The sequence below is a fragment of the Chrysochloris asiatica genome, unplaced genomic scaffold (genome assembly GCF_000296735.1).
Source record: "Chrysochloris asiatica unplaced genomic scaffold, ChrAsi1.0 scaffold00159, whole genome shotgun sequence".
Classification (NCBI taxonomy): domain Eukaryota; kingdom Metazoa; phylum Chordata; class Mammalia; order Afrosoricida; family Chrysochloridae; genus Chrysochloris; species Chrysochloris asiatica.
Window position 1 is genome coordinate 1,172,812 of NW_006408677.1, and position 16,791 is coordinate 1,189,602.

Below are 16,791 nucleotides of genomic sequence, written 5' to 3' on the forward strand. Positions count from 1 at the left end.
GGAAGTGTGACAACTGTTGTTGCATGGAGGGGACTCATTGGCAATCACTGAGATGAAACAAGGTGCATGATTTGTTGAACGTCAAATCGATGATCCTGTCAGTAAACCTCCACCCAATTCACAATTAAAAAAAAAAAATTTAAAAAAAGAGGAAGGCCCAGAATTATGAGATCAGATGTGTTTGGTTGCATCTGAGCTGTAGGCCGCCCAAAGTAATTCAGAGTCCTGGATCTTAAGTCCATACATTCTTGGAAAGAGGGTATGATCTCATGCACCCTTGGTATATCCCTCACCCCAAAATGACAAAGTTAATGATTCTCATTATGTTTTTTCTTCCCAGGCAGAACAGTTTTAGTATTCCATCCTCCTTTTTTCCAACCTCTTTTTAAAATACTATAACCAACACACACTGTTTACTGTCTCAGCTGGGTATTTCTTTAACATTAAACCTAGAGCTAACTCTATTCTTTGTTCAGTCATCAAGATCTCTCCAATTTGATCCTTTTTGGAGCCCTAGCAGAGCTTATGCAATTCAGGGCCATTCTTGGGATCTTGGGCCCAATTATGGGCTTCCAGTGTATGAGGCTTAAAGTTTACCAGAGTCTGGGCCAGTTCGCAGCCTCCAAGTCTTACTATATATTATGGCTGCTCTTGCTTGAGCAAATACATATATTCTGAAAAGTTAAATGAAACATTATTGTTGTTAGATGTCATGCAGTTGGGTCTGACTCATAGAGACCTAGAATTAAACAAGGCCCAGTTCAGACTCATCCTCACAATTGTCATGTTCGAGTCCGCTGCTGCTGCTACTGTGTTAATCCATTTCTTTGGGGGAGGGGGTGTCTTTCTTTTTTTTTGATGACCCTCTGTTTTTCCAAGCATGATGTTCTTTCCCAGGGACTGGTCCTTCCTGATAACATGTCCAAAGTATGTGAAGCGAAGTCTCACCATTCTTACTTCCAAGGGGCATTCGGGTTGTACTTCTTCCAAGATAGATTTATTTGTTCTTTTGCCATTCCATGGTACTTTCAATATTCTTCACTAACACCATAATTCAAATGCACTGATTCTTCCTTCTATGGTCTTCTTTATGCACTGTCCAGCTATTAGATGTATATGAAGCGACTGAAAATAACACGTCTTGGGTCAGGTGCATTTTAGTCCTCAAAATGACATCTTTGCTCTTGAACCATTTAAAGAGGTTTTTTTTTGCAGTAGATTTGCCTGATTTGGTTGATTTCTTGACTGCTGCTTCCACGAGTTGATTGAAGTAAAATTTCATCTTTGACAACTTCAGTATTTTCACCATTTATCATGATGTTATTAGTTTAGTTATGAGGATTTTCATTTCCTTTACATTGATGTGCAATCCATAATGAAGACTATATTCTTTGGAGTACATCAGCAAGTACTTCAAATCCTCTTTGTTTCCAGTAAGCAAGGTTGTGTCATATGCATATAGCAGATGAATCTTCCTTCAATCATGATGTCATGTTCTTTTTCACATAATCCAGTTTCTCAGATTATTTGCTCAGCATACAGATTGAACAAGTATGATGAAAGGATATAACCCTGATGTACACCTTTCCCTGAATTTAAACCCTCCAGTATTCCCTTTGTCTGTTTGAAAAGCAGCATCTTAGTACAGGATCCTCATGAGCTCAATTAAGTGTTCTGGAATTCCCATTCTTTTCGATGTTACACATCGTTGGTTATGATCCACAGTCAAATGTCTTTGCATAGTCAATAAAACAACTATCTGGTATTCTCTGCTTTCAGCTAAGATTCATCTGTTGTCAGTGGTGATATCCCTTAAACTAGTTAATAGCAGATCCTATTTTTTCTTTGCATTATGTTTTTGAGTCTCATTGTGCTCAAAAACATCTGATGGTTCTCAATGATCTGATAGAGGTATGGAAGGGAAGTTAGGGATTTGAGATTTATAAACTTGCTTATGGGCATAAGTAAGACTCTGACATATGAAGGTAGAATGGTTTAAAATAGTAGAAATTTTTTTTAATGTTTTATTGTGAATTATATGATCGTTTACATGGGAGAACTTCAGTTTTACATTCATTTCATCATATATCATCTCACTGCCATGGTTCCAATCCCCTCCATGCATCATCAACCACCCAAAGGGTATATCCCAGAAACCCGCCCTCTACACTTCCCCTTCCTCCCCCCAGTTTTCAGCCCACAGTCCCTTTCCTTCTCTGGGTCCAAAGTCCCCAGTCGCTTCATCACTCCACGTCATCATCTCTGCCTCCATCTCAGGCATCTGTGTTTCTCTGGGCAGTGTCCCGCCCTCTGTTGATGGTCCCAGAGGTCTCCGCTCCTATCCTGGAGAATGAATCACTCCCTTCCTTGTTACAAAACCTTTGCATTTCCAACCCTCATAATCCATCCTGATAAACATTATTCACTACAGTATCACAAATTACCCATCTGTATCTCCTTTCATCAGCTCCACCCAGACAGATTGAATAGCACCAGGGTTCCTCTTGAAAGCTTGTAAGCCAGTCACTTCTTGCCTTTGTAGTCCCCCCCGATCCCCATTTGAGTATCCAATGTCCAAGCTGCCCTTCTCCATCCACTCTGTGTGTGGGGTGTGTGTGTGAATGTTTCTTGCTGTGAGGATTTGTTCCCTCTTTTGAGTCACTGCTCCATAGGTATAGGTCAAGTTCATCAGACTGTATCAGCTCACTCTTTTTTTTCTTTCTTTCTTTTTCCCCTCTTCTTTCCTCTCCTGGTTGAGCTCCGATCATCCAGTCATCTGGTCCAGGTCACGTGGGTATCATCTGAAAGTGTGGGTGCTCCTGTGCATATGTCTTCTCTTCCCGTCAGCCAGTAGCTCCACTCTCCTCTTCAAGTCCTCCGTGGCCACGCCACTGACTCTGGGCCCAAGAGACCCCAGGCCTCTTCACACTGCTTGCCAACCAGGTCCCCAACTGGGTCCACAGAAGTCCACTGAACATTGTAGGGCTTAGCTTGCCACTTCATTGCTGCTTTTACCCCCATTGGTGATGTGTGTGGTCACCAATCAGAGCGTGCATTTCCGTTGAGTCTTAGTCTTGGAAGGGGGTTTGCGTTGAGAGGACCTGGCCACTTGCCTTGATGTTTCCTAGGGAAGCGATTTGTTTGTTCTTGTAGTAACAGTCCATCTGCCTCCATTTTTCCTGCAGGTCTTTCTTTCAAGAGGTATCTTTTATTCTTCTAGCTGCTCCAGGCTGGTCTGCTCATCTTCTCAAGTGGAGATTTCTCATCTCTGGAGATCTGGATGTGGTTCCGGTTTCTACCTATAGTTTTATGTATTGCAAAGGCTCCGCAAGAAGCCTCGTTCACTGGGTACGCTGTAGCCCCATTTTAGGTGTTCCAATCAGTCATAGGCAGAAGACGGACTTACAAGCCTTCTAGTGTGGTGTTTCTGACTATTCCTTTCTCTCCCTCTCCAGTGTCTACTCTATATTATAATGCAAGGGAAACCAAGATTAAAACAAACAAACAAACAAAAACAGTCAAGCGTCTTAACATGATTCCGCACCCCCCCGCCCCCCGCATTCCAACCCTGTATCTCAGAGCCCTGCCATTCCAAGGCTGTGTATATATCATCCTTTATCTCTGTCCCCTTTAGCCCTTTCGAGCATGCCCAATTGTTCTCCCACGCAGAAAATTTTTATGGGGAGAAACTTGAGAAAGTTAAAATAAAGTAAGAAAATAAAGAAAGGTAAGATTACTGGCTTCCATGTTAGGGAATGTGCCAACAGCGGTGGGCCCAAACTATCTGGGAAGGGAATGAACAGAGAAGACCCTTGAAGGCCCCTGCTGCTATAAAACTGTTTTCTCAGAATGACTCAGTCAAGGGGACTCAGAAAACCTCTCACCATAGAGGTCTCAGGAACCTGAAGACTAGAGTAGCTTCTTAAATAGCCTTATGGAGGCAAGAGTGGCCCCTAAAGCATGCAGCTCCAGGTCCAAATCTGGGATTCTAGCATCAAAGCAAAAATTCCAGAAATGGCTTTCTCAGTTTTTGGTAACTGTAAAAGCAACTCCAACACAGAATCTTGAAATCTTAGGGATGGAAAGTCTTAAGAAGAGTCATCTAGTCCAGCCTCATCCTGTTAAACTGCTCACTCAACTATAGAGAACATGCATGGGAACACAGTAAGTGAAGTGGATTTATTTTTTCTTTAAACTTTTTACTGTGAATTGAATGAAGGTTTACAGACAAGATCATCAGTTTTACATTCAACATCTCATCTCAATGTTTGCAATTCCCTTCAAGCAAGAAGTTATCCTGCTTCCTCCCTGTGGTTGCTATTTACATTCCACCCACCTTCCCATCCCTTCTCAACTTCGCCCTTAGGAAAATATTGCCCTTTTCATTTCAAATGATTGGCCATTCCATGGTGAGTATAACTCCCAAGTGTTGTTCCCCCTATATACCTATCTACTTCTTGGCTGAAAATTGGGTCACAAGGGTGACTTTCCAGACTTGAAGGGTGGTCAAGGGCCATAGTCTCAGGTTCCTCCAGTCTCTTTCCAACTAGTAAGCCCAGCATTTTTTTGAAAAATGATTTTGAGTTCTATTCTACATTTTCTCCCACTCTATCTGGAACCTTCTAATGTGATCCCTTTCAGAGCCTGGTAGTGGTAGTCAGGCACCATCTAGTTCTTCTGGGCTTAGAGTTATGGAGAATGATATTCACATGTTCCATGAGTCTGCTGGATGAGTTGGTTCCAAGCCTCTTCAATTCTTATCACTCTTCTTTCTTCTGTACATGGAGAGGCCAATAGCTGCACTCTAGACAGCCACTAATGAACTTTAAAGATCCTAGACTCTATTCACCAAAGTAGGATGTAGAACCTGGTCTTTGTGGACAACTGACCATGCCAACTGACCATGGTGTCCCCTGAGACTATGGTCCTGAGCCCCCTTAAGGCACAGCAACTCATTGGCTTAAGATGTTTGATAACATCTAAGAAGTTTTCATCATTTTGTCCACTGTTTGTCCCACCACAAGGAGCTCTGGTAACGTAGTGGTTACAAATCAGGCTGCGAACCGCAAGGTCAGCAGTTTGAAACTACCAGCTGTTTCATGGGAGAAAGATGAGGCTTTCTGCTCCCGTAAACATTTATAGTCTTGGAAACCCTGTACAGGGTCGCTATGAGTCAGAACTAGCACTTAACCATCACCACCACCATGTCCCACTGCATTCACAGTTATGTTTGCAGGAAAGGTAAATACCCATGTATAAACATCCTCTTTCAAACTCATATATTTGTTGGTATACTCCCATTGGAAGTGAAGTGGATTTTGCATAAAAATATGGTGCTCTTTATAACTTTAAAGTACTCTGATAACAATTTAGAAAGTTAAGTCACATATTGTTCTAGGAACTATCAATCAGTATGATGAAACACTGACCTTATATTCTCTCATCTAGGAACCATGATTCTCTTTAAAACTTATCTTTAACTTGATGAATGTCAGTGTCAGGGAAGAGGAAACGATCTTCCATGAGTTATAAATGCTGCCCACTTAAGCAGCTGCTATACCTTAGAGATCTCAGGGAATAGTCTTCTTTTGTAATTAAGCTAACTAAAAGTACATGTGACCATTTCCAAAATGTCTTCCTTTAGGTCATGAATTGTACCTCACACTAGTTAATGAATGCTTTCATGATGAAATATCATTCATTTAAAAATGATTGTGAATATGTTCAACCACCCTTAGCATGGTTTTTATTTTGGAAGCCCCAAAAGAATAAGATTCACAAAACAAAAGCAAAATGCACAGTAAGAAATAAGATGCCAAGTATCTTACCCAAGTCTTGACCGTGGGCTCTTTTATTTCCTTGCACATACAGGAGAGAAAAACCGTCATAGATATGGACAGTTCCCGGCGGGCATTGTGGTGCATCTGTAGTCTGGCTGTGGCGTGTGATGAGGAATCCATGGGCAACAGAGGAAGTTCCAGGTGGACCTGGGGGACCCTGCAATCCATCTAGTCCAGGAGGACCATCCAAACCACGAGTACCTATTTTTTAGGGATTTATCAGTACAAGATTAAGTAAAGTCTGATCCATTACAATGGATATTGACAAAATATGATGGCCTCATTAGATTAAATAATTTAATATTTATAGAATATCTAAGCACTGTCTGATGTTAAATATCACGGATTTGGAGAAAAGATATGGTCCCTGCCCTCAAATACTTTTTTTCGGCTTCTTCTAGATTTGGTTGAAAGCCATTAAGTACTAAATAAATACTAGATGAATGAAACTTTAGATGGGAAGAAGTGAGGCTCATTTGGGGAGCCAGCACATTATTGAGTCTCAGCACAGTATCAAGTCCAAGCTCCATGACCAAATTTCAGTCTGCTGTTTTATTCATCAACTAGAAAGGAAGGGTGTGGTTGCTATCAGTCTGCCAACTTCAGTGCTGAACAACATTTTCCTTTGAATCTGTCTGGGGAATTAGTCTCAGGCATACCTTTTTGTTTAGAGACTAGGTATGGCATTTTGAGAAGCCTTTTTAAAATGTATTTTTTATCAATCTACCACTGGTTCTCCCTCTCCATTTTGCCTCTTGATTATCTCTTAATGTATTGACTTTAGGTTACTGTCTATAAAAAATTTTATTTTTAGGAAACTTCATAGCTATGCCTGTATGTGATGAGGCATTGACTTGTTTCTTCCCTAGAAATACAGAGTTAATGAAATGGGACAGTGTTAGTTCTAGGCAGGCTGTATGTATTCTGTCTTATTTCCACTGATACACACACACACACACACACACATATATATGTTGTTGTGAAGTTCCATCAAGTCACTTTCAACTCATAATGACCTTACATAGGGTTTACAAGGAGCAGCTGATGGGTTTTAACTGCCAATCTTTTAACTGCCAACCTTGTGGTTCACAGTCCAGTGCTGATCCTACAGCGTCACACCAGGAGTGTGTATGTATGTATGTATGTATGTATGTATGTATGTGTGTGTGTGTGTGTGTGTGTGTGTGTATGTATATATATATATACATACATACATATACATACACATATACTGCCAAAATGGTAGTGGTGGTGATTGTATGCCGTTGAATCCATTCCAACTCATAAAACCCCTGTATAGGGTTTCTGAGGCTGTAAATTTCATGAGAGTAAAAAGCCTCATCTTTCTCCCATAGAGCAGCTGGTAGATTCAAACCGTTGATCTTGCGGTTAGCAGCCCAACTTGTAACCCACTGTATATCTAGAATTGCTACCATACACTAAAAATCAATTTAGTTTCTAACCTTCTATTTCTATTGTAGTGATCTTAATTGAGTGCATGTTTTGATTGCAAAAATTATTTTTATTCTAAAACTTATCAGTAGGTTGAGTATAGATTGGAAATCTAGTAGGCATCAGATTTGATATTGTCAGGAGGACTTAATGATTAATGGCCTCCAAAACCTGCACACCGATTTGTCATCTGAGCATGGATTGTTCTACTCTCCTCCGTATGATTCTCATTAAAGCTTTATGTTGTTGGTGTTAAGTGCTGTTGAGTCAGTTCTGACTCATAGCGACCCTGTACAGGCTTCCAAGGAGTGGCTGGTGGGTTTGAACTGCTGACCTTGTGGTTAGCAGTCACATGCTTATCCTTCAGCACCAGCTTCATGCTCTATGGAAACCATTTAAACTTTTTGGTTGAACTTTACCCATATTTTGTGAAAGCTGTTAGATTCTACTGTGATATTTTCAACTGTGGAAAGATATATAATAGTTTCAAGATAGTCAAGAAATATTAAGTAAATATATTGAAAATTAGTTAAACAAGCATGTACAGAAAGTATGTAGAAAACCCCCATCTTTAGAGTGCTTTAAACACATAAACAGGAGTCCTGGTGTGGCACTGTAGCATAAGTACTGGCCCTGTGGTTCAAACACACCAACCGCTCCTTGGAAACCTCCACAGGGTCATTCTGAGTCAGAACCTACTCAATAGCACTTAACTACAACAAAACCCTACATACACAAACTAACTGAAAACCACCATTCTATGCCCTAGTAGTGTAATGGGTTAAACACTGGGCTGCTAACCACAAGGTTAGCAGATTCAAAGCCATCAGTTGCCCTGTGGCAGAAAGATGAGGCTGTCTGCTCCCGTAAAGATTCATAGTCTTGGAAACCCTAGGGAACAGTTTCACTGTATCCTGCAGGGTCCCTATGAATCAGAATGGACCTGATGGCAGTGCAATCTTGTTTGAAGTGCTTCTCATTTTTTGTTTGAAGTGCTTCTCATGTAGTTATAAATCTCTTTGAATATGCCTTCCTGTTTTCGCCAGTTTCAGAGATCACCAGCAAGCTGGACTGTCAAAAGAAGGCTGTGGAGATTGTATGTCCACAGGTTTCACAGACTGAAGGACCAACTTTAGCACCACTGCGTTACTTGTCTCACCTGGCTGGCCTGGCAGACCTGGATCTCCTTTGCGTCCTCCTGCACCATCAAAGCCAGGAAGCCCATTGCGGCCAGGATCTCCTGGAGGGCCATTTGGACCTACAAGAAACAAGAAATGGGGTTTATAAATGTGGGGTGAAGTTCTACGTCCAGACAGATCTAGGAGACCTAAGGACCTTGAGAGTCACTGAATTCATCAACTAGTCACGTCTTTGAGCCCAGCTAAATGAAGGGAAAAGCACAAGTCAAGGACAGAAGATGAGATCATGATTTAGCTTTCAACATTCCATTTGTCTCTGAGGTGAGTCCCTTAATATGGTAGCGATGCCCCCTTTGCCTTCAGGATCAGACAGGTAAGACTGTACTGCCTGATATACTTTCTTTATAGAAAGACTGCCACTCAGTCACTTAGTAGGAGAGAAAGTCTGAAGTTGATTTTTAGCTTTATTTATAATGAAAGATAAGCATAGAGTCAAATGGACAACTAGACACGATTTAGTTCACAAGTCATGGATCCTAACAGTGGGGGACTTGAGAGCCTACTAAATCAGTCACCTATCCTTCTGGAAGCAGTGGATCTTAAATGCATATTCATTTCAATACAGAGTTTTAAACACCAGTAACCGAGCCATTCAAGTTAGAATACCAAGTGGAGCTCGAAGAGATTAGACTGAGTCTAAAATAAATTTTAGGACTCCTAGCATGGCACTATAGGATAAGCACTGGACTGCTAAATGCATGGTCGGTGGGTCAATCCCACTAGGCGCTCCTCAGAAACCGTATACAGGGTCGCTATGAGTCGGAACTGACTCAACAGCACTTAACACCAACAAAAGAAATTAGGGCATGAGAAATGATTCTAGAAAAGGGGAAATGAGATCTGTGGTGATCCAATGTGTAAAACAACTAGGGAAATGTTCCCAAAGAGAAAAAGCATAAAGAAATGATTTGCAAAGATACCTGGTAAGCCTTGAGGTCCTGGTAGTCCTGGTGGGCCTTTTAATCCAGGTTGGCCTGGGAGCCCTGGAGCGCCAGCATCTCCTTTGATTATAATACTCTGTCCGGAAGGACCAGGTAATCCAGGGGGACCTAAGAGTCAAAACACATGAATTTGAAGGTGGGTAAGAGAAATCTCAAAAGGAATACAGAGTAAGCATTAGTGAGAGATAATTAGTTATATGAATGGGATTGTTACTACAGCCAACAAAAATCTGTTTGGGAAAACTACCATTATCTCACCCAGACTAAGAAAAAATAAGTTCCTAGGGTTAATGGTTAAAAACTAGGCAAATCTTCCTTCTTTTCAACTATTTGTAGTTCTTGTGTATTGTACTTGCCAAGGAACCCACTGAACTAATAGAGTAATTTAGCAGATGCACACTTTCACAGTTTACAGGAAACCTTTCTAAGCTGCTTAACAAAAAGAAGTGTTTCCATAGAAAAAATATACAAGCATACCTATGTGATTTGTGATCCATGCAACGAAAAATCAGACAGTGAGTATAACAGTTCACATCTACCTTACATTAAAATGATATGCTATTGAAACGATGACGTGGAGAGATGTAGCGGCTGGGGCCTCTGGACTCAGAGAGGGAGAGAGGGTGTGTGCTGACGGCCAGGGGGCAGGCTTGCGGGATGTACCCTCTGTTTGTTTGTTTGATGATGCATGGAGGGGCATTGTAATCATTGCGATGAAACAAAATAATCTAAGTGTAAAGCTTATGTTCTCCCGTGTAAACTATTACTCAATTCACAATAAAAACTTTTTAAAAAAAAAAGGATCTGCTATCAAGATTGCAGGAGCCCTAGTGGTGCAGTGGGTTGAGCATTGGGCTACTAACCAGAAGGTTGCGGGTTCAACCCCACCAGCTGCTCCACGGGAGAAAGATGAGGCTGTCTGCTCCTGTAAAGATTTGCTGTCTCAAAATCCTTTAAGAAGCAGTTAGTTATATTCTGTCCTATAGAATCATTATAAGTCAGATGGGCATGGGTTTGTTGTTGTTGTTGTTTTTTAATATCAATACTGCACTGATAAGATTAAAATGACAGTTTGAGAGGTTAGTAGATAGACGGAAGAGCTGACACGTCCCCCTTCATAGTCGGGGACATTCAAATTCCTCAGTGTGTTTAAGTGTCAGGTATGACTAGTTACTTCAGTCTTACCTGGGGGGCCAATATGACCTGGTTGCCCCTCAGGACCAGTTGAACCAGGTATTCCACTGGGTCCTTTCATGCCTGCAAAGAAAAAAAATACACAGCCAAACCCGAAAATAGCTATCTTGTTACAAAGACTCAAACGTACAAGGAAAATCCAAAACATTATTAATACCTGGAAATCCTGGAACACCAGGGAGACCAGGATCTCCCTTCATTCCATTGAGACCTGGCCGGCCAGGATTACCCTGAATAAATACAAATCATAAATGTTAACAAAGAAATAGAGGCAGGAGGGAAGCGAGGGAGGGTGCAGGCATTATTTACTGTATAGTGTTTACAACACACTGGTTCTAGAGGCCAAGTTCCAGGATTGCGGTCACAATTTCACTTGTTACCACCTTGTATGGCCTTGAGTTGGTTAGCCAATCCCTTTGAACCATAGTTGTTTTACTCTAATGTCTAGAAAGGAGTCTTGGTGTGGCTCTGTGGGCTAATGCGTCAGACTGCAAAACCGTTTGAACTGCAAGGTTGGCGATTCAAGCTCACCAGCTGCTCCTTGGAAACCCTATACAGGGTCGCTATGGGTCGGAACTGACTCGACGGTACTTCACACCACCACCACCAATGTGTAGAAAAGAACAGTTTCTACTTTGTGAGGGTTGGTGTAAAGTGCTTATAAAACTGACTAGCATGTAGTGTATGCTTAACAACAACAGTAACACCTGCAAAGGCCAGAATCTGTGTAAGATGGAAACCTGTCAGGGAAGGAAAACTCAAAACACTTCCCACTAAGACAACCAACAGAAAAGTGATTAAGGCTGCATCCAGTCAAATGCAGAAAACATACGAGACCCACTAAAACAAGGAAGTCCCTTTGAGTTTTCTTTCTCACAGGTTTCAGTAGAGTAGCCATTGTTTTATTATCACTGCCAAAACCATTTCTTTTATAGTCTAGACCTGATATGATAAATGCTTGGATTAGAATCACATGTGCAAAAATAATCATTGTTACTGCTTTTTGACGGTCTTACAAAAATATAGTTGTGTTGCTGTTGTTCTTAAGTGCCGAGTCAATTCTGACTCATAGTGACTCTGTATAGGGCTTCCAAGGAGCGGCTGGTGAGTTTGGACAGCCGACTTTGTGGTTCAAACCAACCTTGTGGCCCAGAGCTTTATCCCACAGCACCATTTTATGACTCCAAATATAGTTGCTGTTGTTGTTGTGAAGTGCCATCAAGTTGGTTCCAACCCATAGCGACCCTGTATAGGGTTTCCAAGGAGCAGCTGGTGAGCTTGAACTGCTGACCTTGCAGTTCAAACAGCTTTGCAGTCTGGCATATTAACCCACAGCGCCACACCAGGACTCCTCAAATATGGTAGGGCCTGGAAATTAATTGGGTTTGATGGTGCAAGAAAGTGTGGGAAGAAGAGTTGAAAACAACTTCAGGATGGATCTAAAGGATCGAAAGCAAGATAATTTCAGGAGGCATTGCACAAGTCCCAATGTGGGACAATGAGGCTTGTTCTACTGTTGTTGAATGCTGTCGAGTCAGTTCTGACCCATAGCGACCCTGTATAGGGTTTCCAAGGAGCTGCTGGTCAGCTTGACCTGCCGACCTTGCAGCTCAAACAACTTTGCAGTCCAGCGCATTAACCCTCAGCACCACACCAGGCTCCCTTGTACTACTAGGAATGAAAAAAGGGGCAAGCCTGATATATCCTGTCATGCCAAAAAGTATGAAAGTTATATAAAGAGGGTATGTTTGTCAAAAAGACATAGGACCTAGCTTGAAGATGCTCCCACTAGCTAAATCGGGGACAATATGAGCATAAAAACAAATAATGATGATTAAAAAATATGTACATATTTTTTAATTGTCACTAAAAAAAGTAAGAGTTCTAATGGAGGGCATATTAGAACTGTATAATCATCATTGTGTAACTAACTCAGAAGATGTAACATCTAAGGGGAAATTTTGATGAGAATTTGCATGATATTAATGTGCCTTCCAACAGTTTTGATTACTAGTTGAAAGTTGGGACAGAAAAAAACTCATATAGTATGGAAACCAGACAAGTTCTTGATGGGGTGACACAAAATTAGGATCATCATTGAGGGGCAGATAGAGGGATAGCACAGGACTCCAAATCTGATACCCTAATAAGGACACACTATCAGTCTTGTAGTACTGCAAAGTGGGGATGCATACATTGAATCAAATTATGAGAAAACATCAGACAATAAAGGTCCTGATGTGGTACTATAGGCAAAACATTGGTTGTTATGAGTTGGAACTGACTCCATAGCATTTATCAAATGAAACCAAAAATAATTCTCCCAGGCTGGTGCAAACAGTTAACATGTTAGACTGCTTACTAAAAGGTAGATGATTCAAATTCACCCAGAGGAACCTCAGAAAAATGGCCCAGTGATTTGCTTCTGAAAATCCTATGGAGTACTTCTACGCTGTACGTATGGGGTCACCGTGAGGAGGAATCGGCCAAGGTCATGAAACAATTTTTTTTGTTTAAAGTCTTAGGCACTGCTCTAAGTAAAAGGAGATTAAAGAGATATGAATGATCATGAAGATGGTGCAGGACGTGCAATGTTTCATTCTGGTTCACATAAGGTGTCTATGAATCAGAACAGAGTAGATGGCAACTAACAACAACAGAAACAAAAGAAAGAAGACAATTAAATGTAATGCACCATCTGTTCTGCATTCCACACAGGAGGAAAACTGACTATAAAGGACATTGTGAGGTCAAATGACACACTTGGCCTAGGGAAGTTAGAAAGAAAAATAGACCAGTGTTCAAATTCAAGATGTTAATAACTGTGCAGTGGTTTTATATATATTAAACCACGTACATACACATATATATGCGCTATATACATATGGAGTCCTGGTGTAGTGCTGCAGGATAATGGGCTGCAAGGTCAGCTTGAACTGCAAAGTCAGCAGTTCAAACCCACTAGCCACTCCTCTGAAACCCTATACAGGGTCGCTATGAGTCAGAACCGACTCAACAGCACTGAACAACACACACACACACATATATACATTTACTCTTAGGAAATAAACAATGAACATGTTTAGGGATAATAAGGCATGACAGATGCAAATTCTCAAATGTTTCAAAATTATATATATATGTGTGTGTGTAAATGATACTTATGAGTTTATTGCACCTCTCTTGAAACATTTCTAGATGCTTCATATTATTTTTAAATTAAAAAAAATATAGAAAAGGTACAAATGTAGACACTAATTTGCACAGGTGAAAATAAATAGAATTTGACAATACTAGATTTATAAAATAGATTTATAAAAAGGAGCTCTGGTAGCGTAGTGGTTACGAATCGGGCTGCGAACCTTAAGGTCAGCGGTTCGCAACTACCAGCTGCTCTGCGGGAGAAAGATGAGGCTTTCTACTCCCGTAAAGATTTACATCCTCGGAAACCCTGTACAGGGTCGCTATGGGTCGGAACCAACTCGACAGCACTTAACAACAACAACAACAAGATTTATAAAATGCTGGTATCAGGCAGTACCTCTTGAATCGGACATGGTGATGTGTGAAGTGGAGGTACATGGACTATGAATGAGGTAGGGAGTGAAGAGGGATTGCGAAAGGAGAACACTAAAGTTTTAAGTCTAGTTGAATAGGAAAACAGTCATGGCAGGAAAGAAGAGGTTAGATGTTGGAAAGCTTTAAAGTCACTACTTAAGATTTTTCATCTGCTCTAAAATTGCCACCAGAGTTAAAAGACCATTGTTTCCCCAATCTACCAACAATCTTCTAGAAGAAATGGAAAAGGCTTTGAGGGACTATAAAGAAGCCTGTAACTCTGGGTCACACAAACCAAGGTGAAAAGTGCATGTATATAGAGGTGGGAATATATCATTAGTTTTTTTTTTTTGTTTTTTTTATATGTAAAGACAAGACACAGATGGTCTATGGTTTTGGCTTTTTTTCATGGGCACAAAGCAGAAGTGTGTGGTGGAGCTGAAATTTGACCCTAACTTTATCTAATTTCAAGAATTAAAAGACCCCCCACTTACCATAATCCCTTCTCAAGGGAATACTCATCCACATCCAATACTTTGATAATACATATCTCCTTTGTATACATTTGCTTTCACTGAAAAGGCTTCTCAAATCTAAATACTATGTATATTAAAGAGTCCAAGTAAAGTAACTTGAGATCAACCGTATACCAGGAAACTTGACTTATACTGTCTTTTCTAATTCACCAAGAAGATTTGCATAGTGCTTTGTCCAGTGAGCACTAATTAAATGATGCCCCTTAGAATTCTCATTTTAAATGCAAAACCCCTCATCCCTCTCTCATCAAACATCTAGCCCCATGTCCTACCGGGAGTCCTGATGGTCCTTGATCGCCTTTCAAACCAGGCAAGCCAGGTTGCCCAGGTTGGCCTGGGTTTCCCCTCTCTCCTTTAATACCTCCATCTCCAGGGAGACCCCGGGGACCTTCTGGACCTGGTAGACCTTGATAATGCACAACAAATGACCATAATTCAGTATGGCACATGAGTGAATAGCATAAAAGTCAGCCTTTTAAAATGTTTACTTAACTAGTTTGCAGAATATAAATCCAGACTATATTGTCATATATAGACTTATGCTGCCCCCCCTTGTAAATTGGACTGGGTTCGTTTTGTTAGTAACACTAGTTTTCACATTCTGGTTTGGATTTTATTATGCAGTGAAATCCACTAAGTTCATATCTGAGGAAAAGTGGCAAGAATAAAGAATAAAGTTTGTTTTCTGTAATCCCTAATGAAGTAAATAACTTAAAGCAAAATCAAACACATATTGTAGGACCTTGGTCTTAAATTGGAATCACTTGGGGAGCTTGTTAAAACAGGCTGCTGGGCCACACCTGCAGAGTTTGGATTCAGTAAGGCTGGGGAGGGACTCAAGAATTTGCCATCTAACAAGTGCCCTGTTAATGCTGAAGCAGCTGGGTCCAGGGCCACACATCTTTGATACTCACAACTATAAGGCAATAAAGGATTCAAAATCCAATTATTTTTGGCCAGTTATTTTTATTCTGCAATTTCAGTAGTTTCGTAAGCAAACTAACTGCTTAATTTCATTTTAGTGCTATGTTTTAATGGACGTATGTAAAACATGCCAGAGTTTCTGATTCAGTCTAATACTTGGAAAAAAACACACACACTTCTTTTTAAATATTTTCATGCTCTATACATTTTTAAAGGAGCTCTGGTGGTGTAGTAGATTACACATTAGGCTGAAGTTCGAACCACCAGCCATTCCATGGGAGAAAGATGAGGCTACCTGCTCCAGGAAAGATTTGCAGTCTTGGAAACCTAAAGGGTTATCAAAAAAGAAGAAAGAAGAAGAAGAAGAAAGAAGAAGAAAAATTCTGGCTGTATTTTGCGAACAAATCAAATAATCAAAAATGGGAGCTTTGAAGCTCTTTTCCCCTTATACCAGGTTTTTAACCTTTTTTTCTAAATAAAGGTATCAGATCTATTCAGCAACCAGGGAAGTCGTACCACTGGCCAAGCCTTTTGTCACCAGGTGGGAAATAGCTGTTAAATAGGGGGGTTGGGGGGGTGAGTTTCAAAAAGTTCATGGGAAAATCCCATTATCTTTTAGTTCTATTTTTTCATGAAATTTTGAAGCTTTCTCTTAGTTGCTGAGGCTGAGACTAATTAGTCTTGCATTAATAAACTAATTACAAACCCTGGTGTGGTGCTGTAGGATAAGCTTGTTATTTTGCTAACTGCAAGGTCAGCAGTACAAATCTACTAGCCACTCTGTGGGAGAACGATGAGGCTTTCTGCTCCTGTAAAGATTTATAGCTTCGGAAACTCTATACAGGGCCACTATGAGTCGGAACTGACTCCAAGGCATATAACTACCACCACCAGGTCAGCAACCAGACTTAGAAATTCCCTCCCATTCATAAATAACAGGTTGTGGTACTTTGTATTTTAAAACAGCAACTACTGAGTTCCAACCAACTGGATAGGGTTTTATAAGCAAAAGTGTTAAGTCGCATCCATTAATACGTGATTTGAATTAGAAACCATGTAGCAAATCAACTAAAAGGAAATTGTGAATCTTCCTGTTAAGAGTGACAAAGTACAGACAAAATTTAAAATAAAAAAAAAAGGGGGGGGG

The 16,791-nt window shown here is 40.6% G+C and overlaps 1 protein-coding gene across 2 annotated transcripts in view; it reads right to left on the bottom strand.

The window, feature by feature from the left end:
* COL4A5 (collagen, type IV, alpha 5) overlaps window positions 1–16,791 on the bottom strand; it is a 360,371-nt gene that overhangs the window by 10,889 nt on the left and 332,691 nt on the right. For both annotated transcript variants that reach the window (XM_006871035.1, XM_006871036.1), the window contains 6 exons: window positions 14,993–15,126; window positions 10,784–10,856; window positions 10,618–10,689; window positions 9,412–9,540; window positions 8,452–8,550; window positions 5,829–6,041 (listed from right to left, as the gene is read on the bottom strand). In XM_006871035.1, the coding sequence (XP_006871097.1) occupies window positions 5,829–6,041; window positions 8,452–8,550; window positions 9,412–9,540; window positions 10,618–10,689; window positions 10,784–10,856; window positions 14,993–15,126 (720 nt within the window). The remainder of the gene's footprint in view (window positions 1–5,828; window positions 6,042–8,451; window positions 8,551–9,411; window positions 9,541–10,617; window positions 10,690–10,783; window positions 10,857–14,992; window positions 15,127–16,791) is intronic.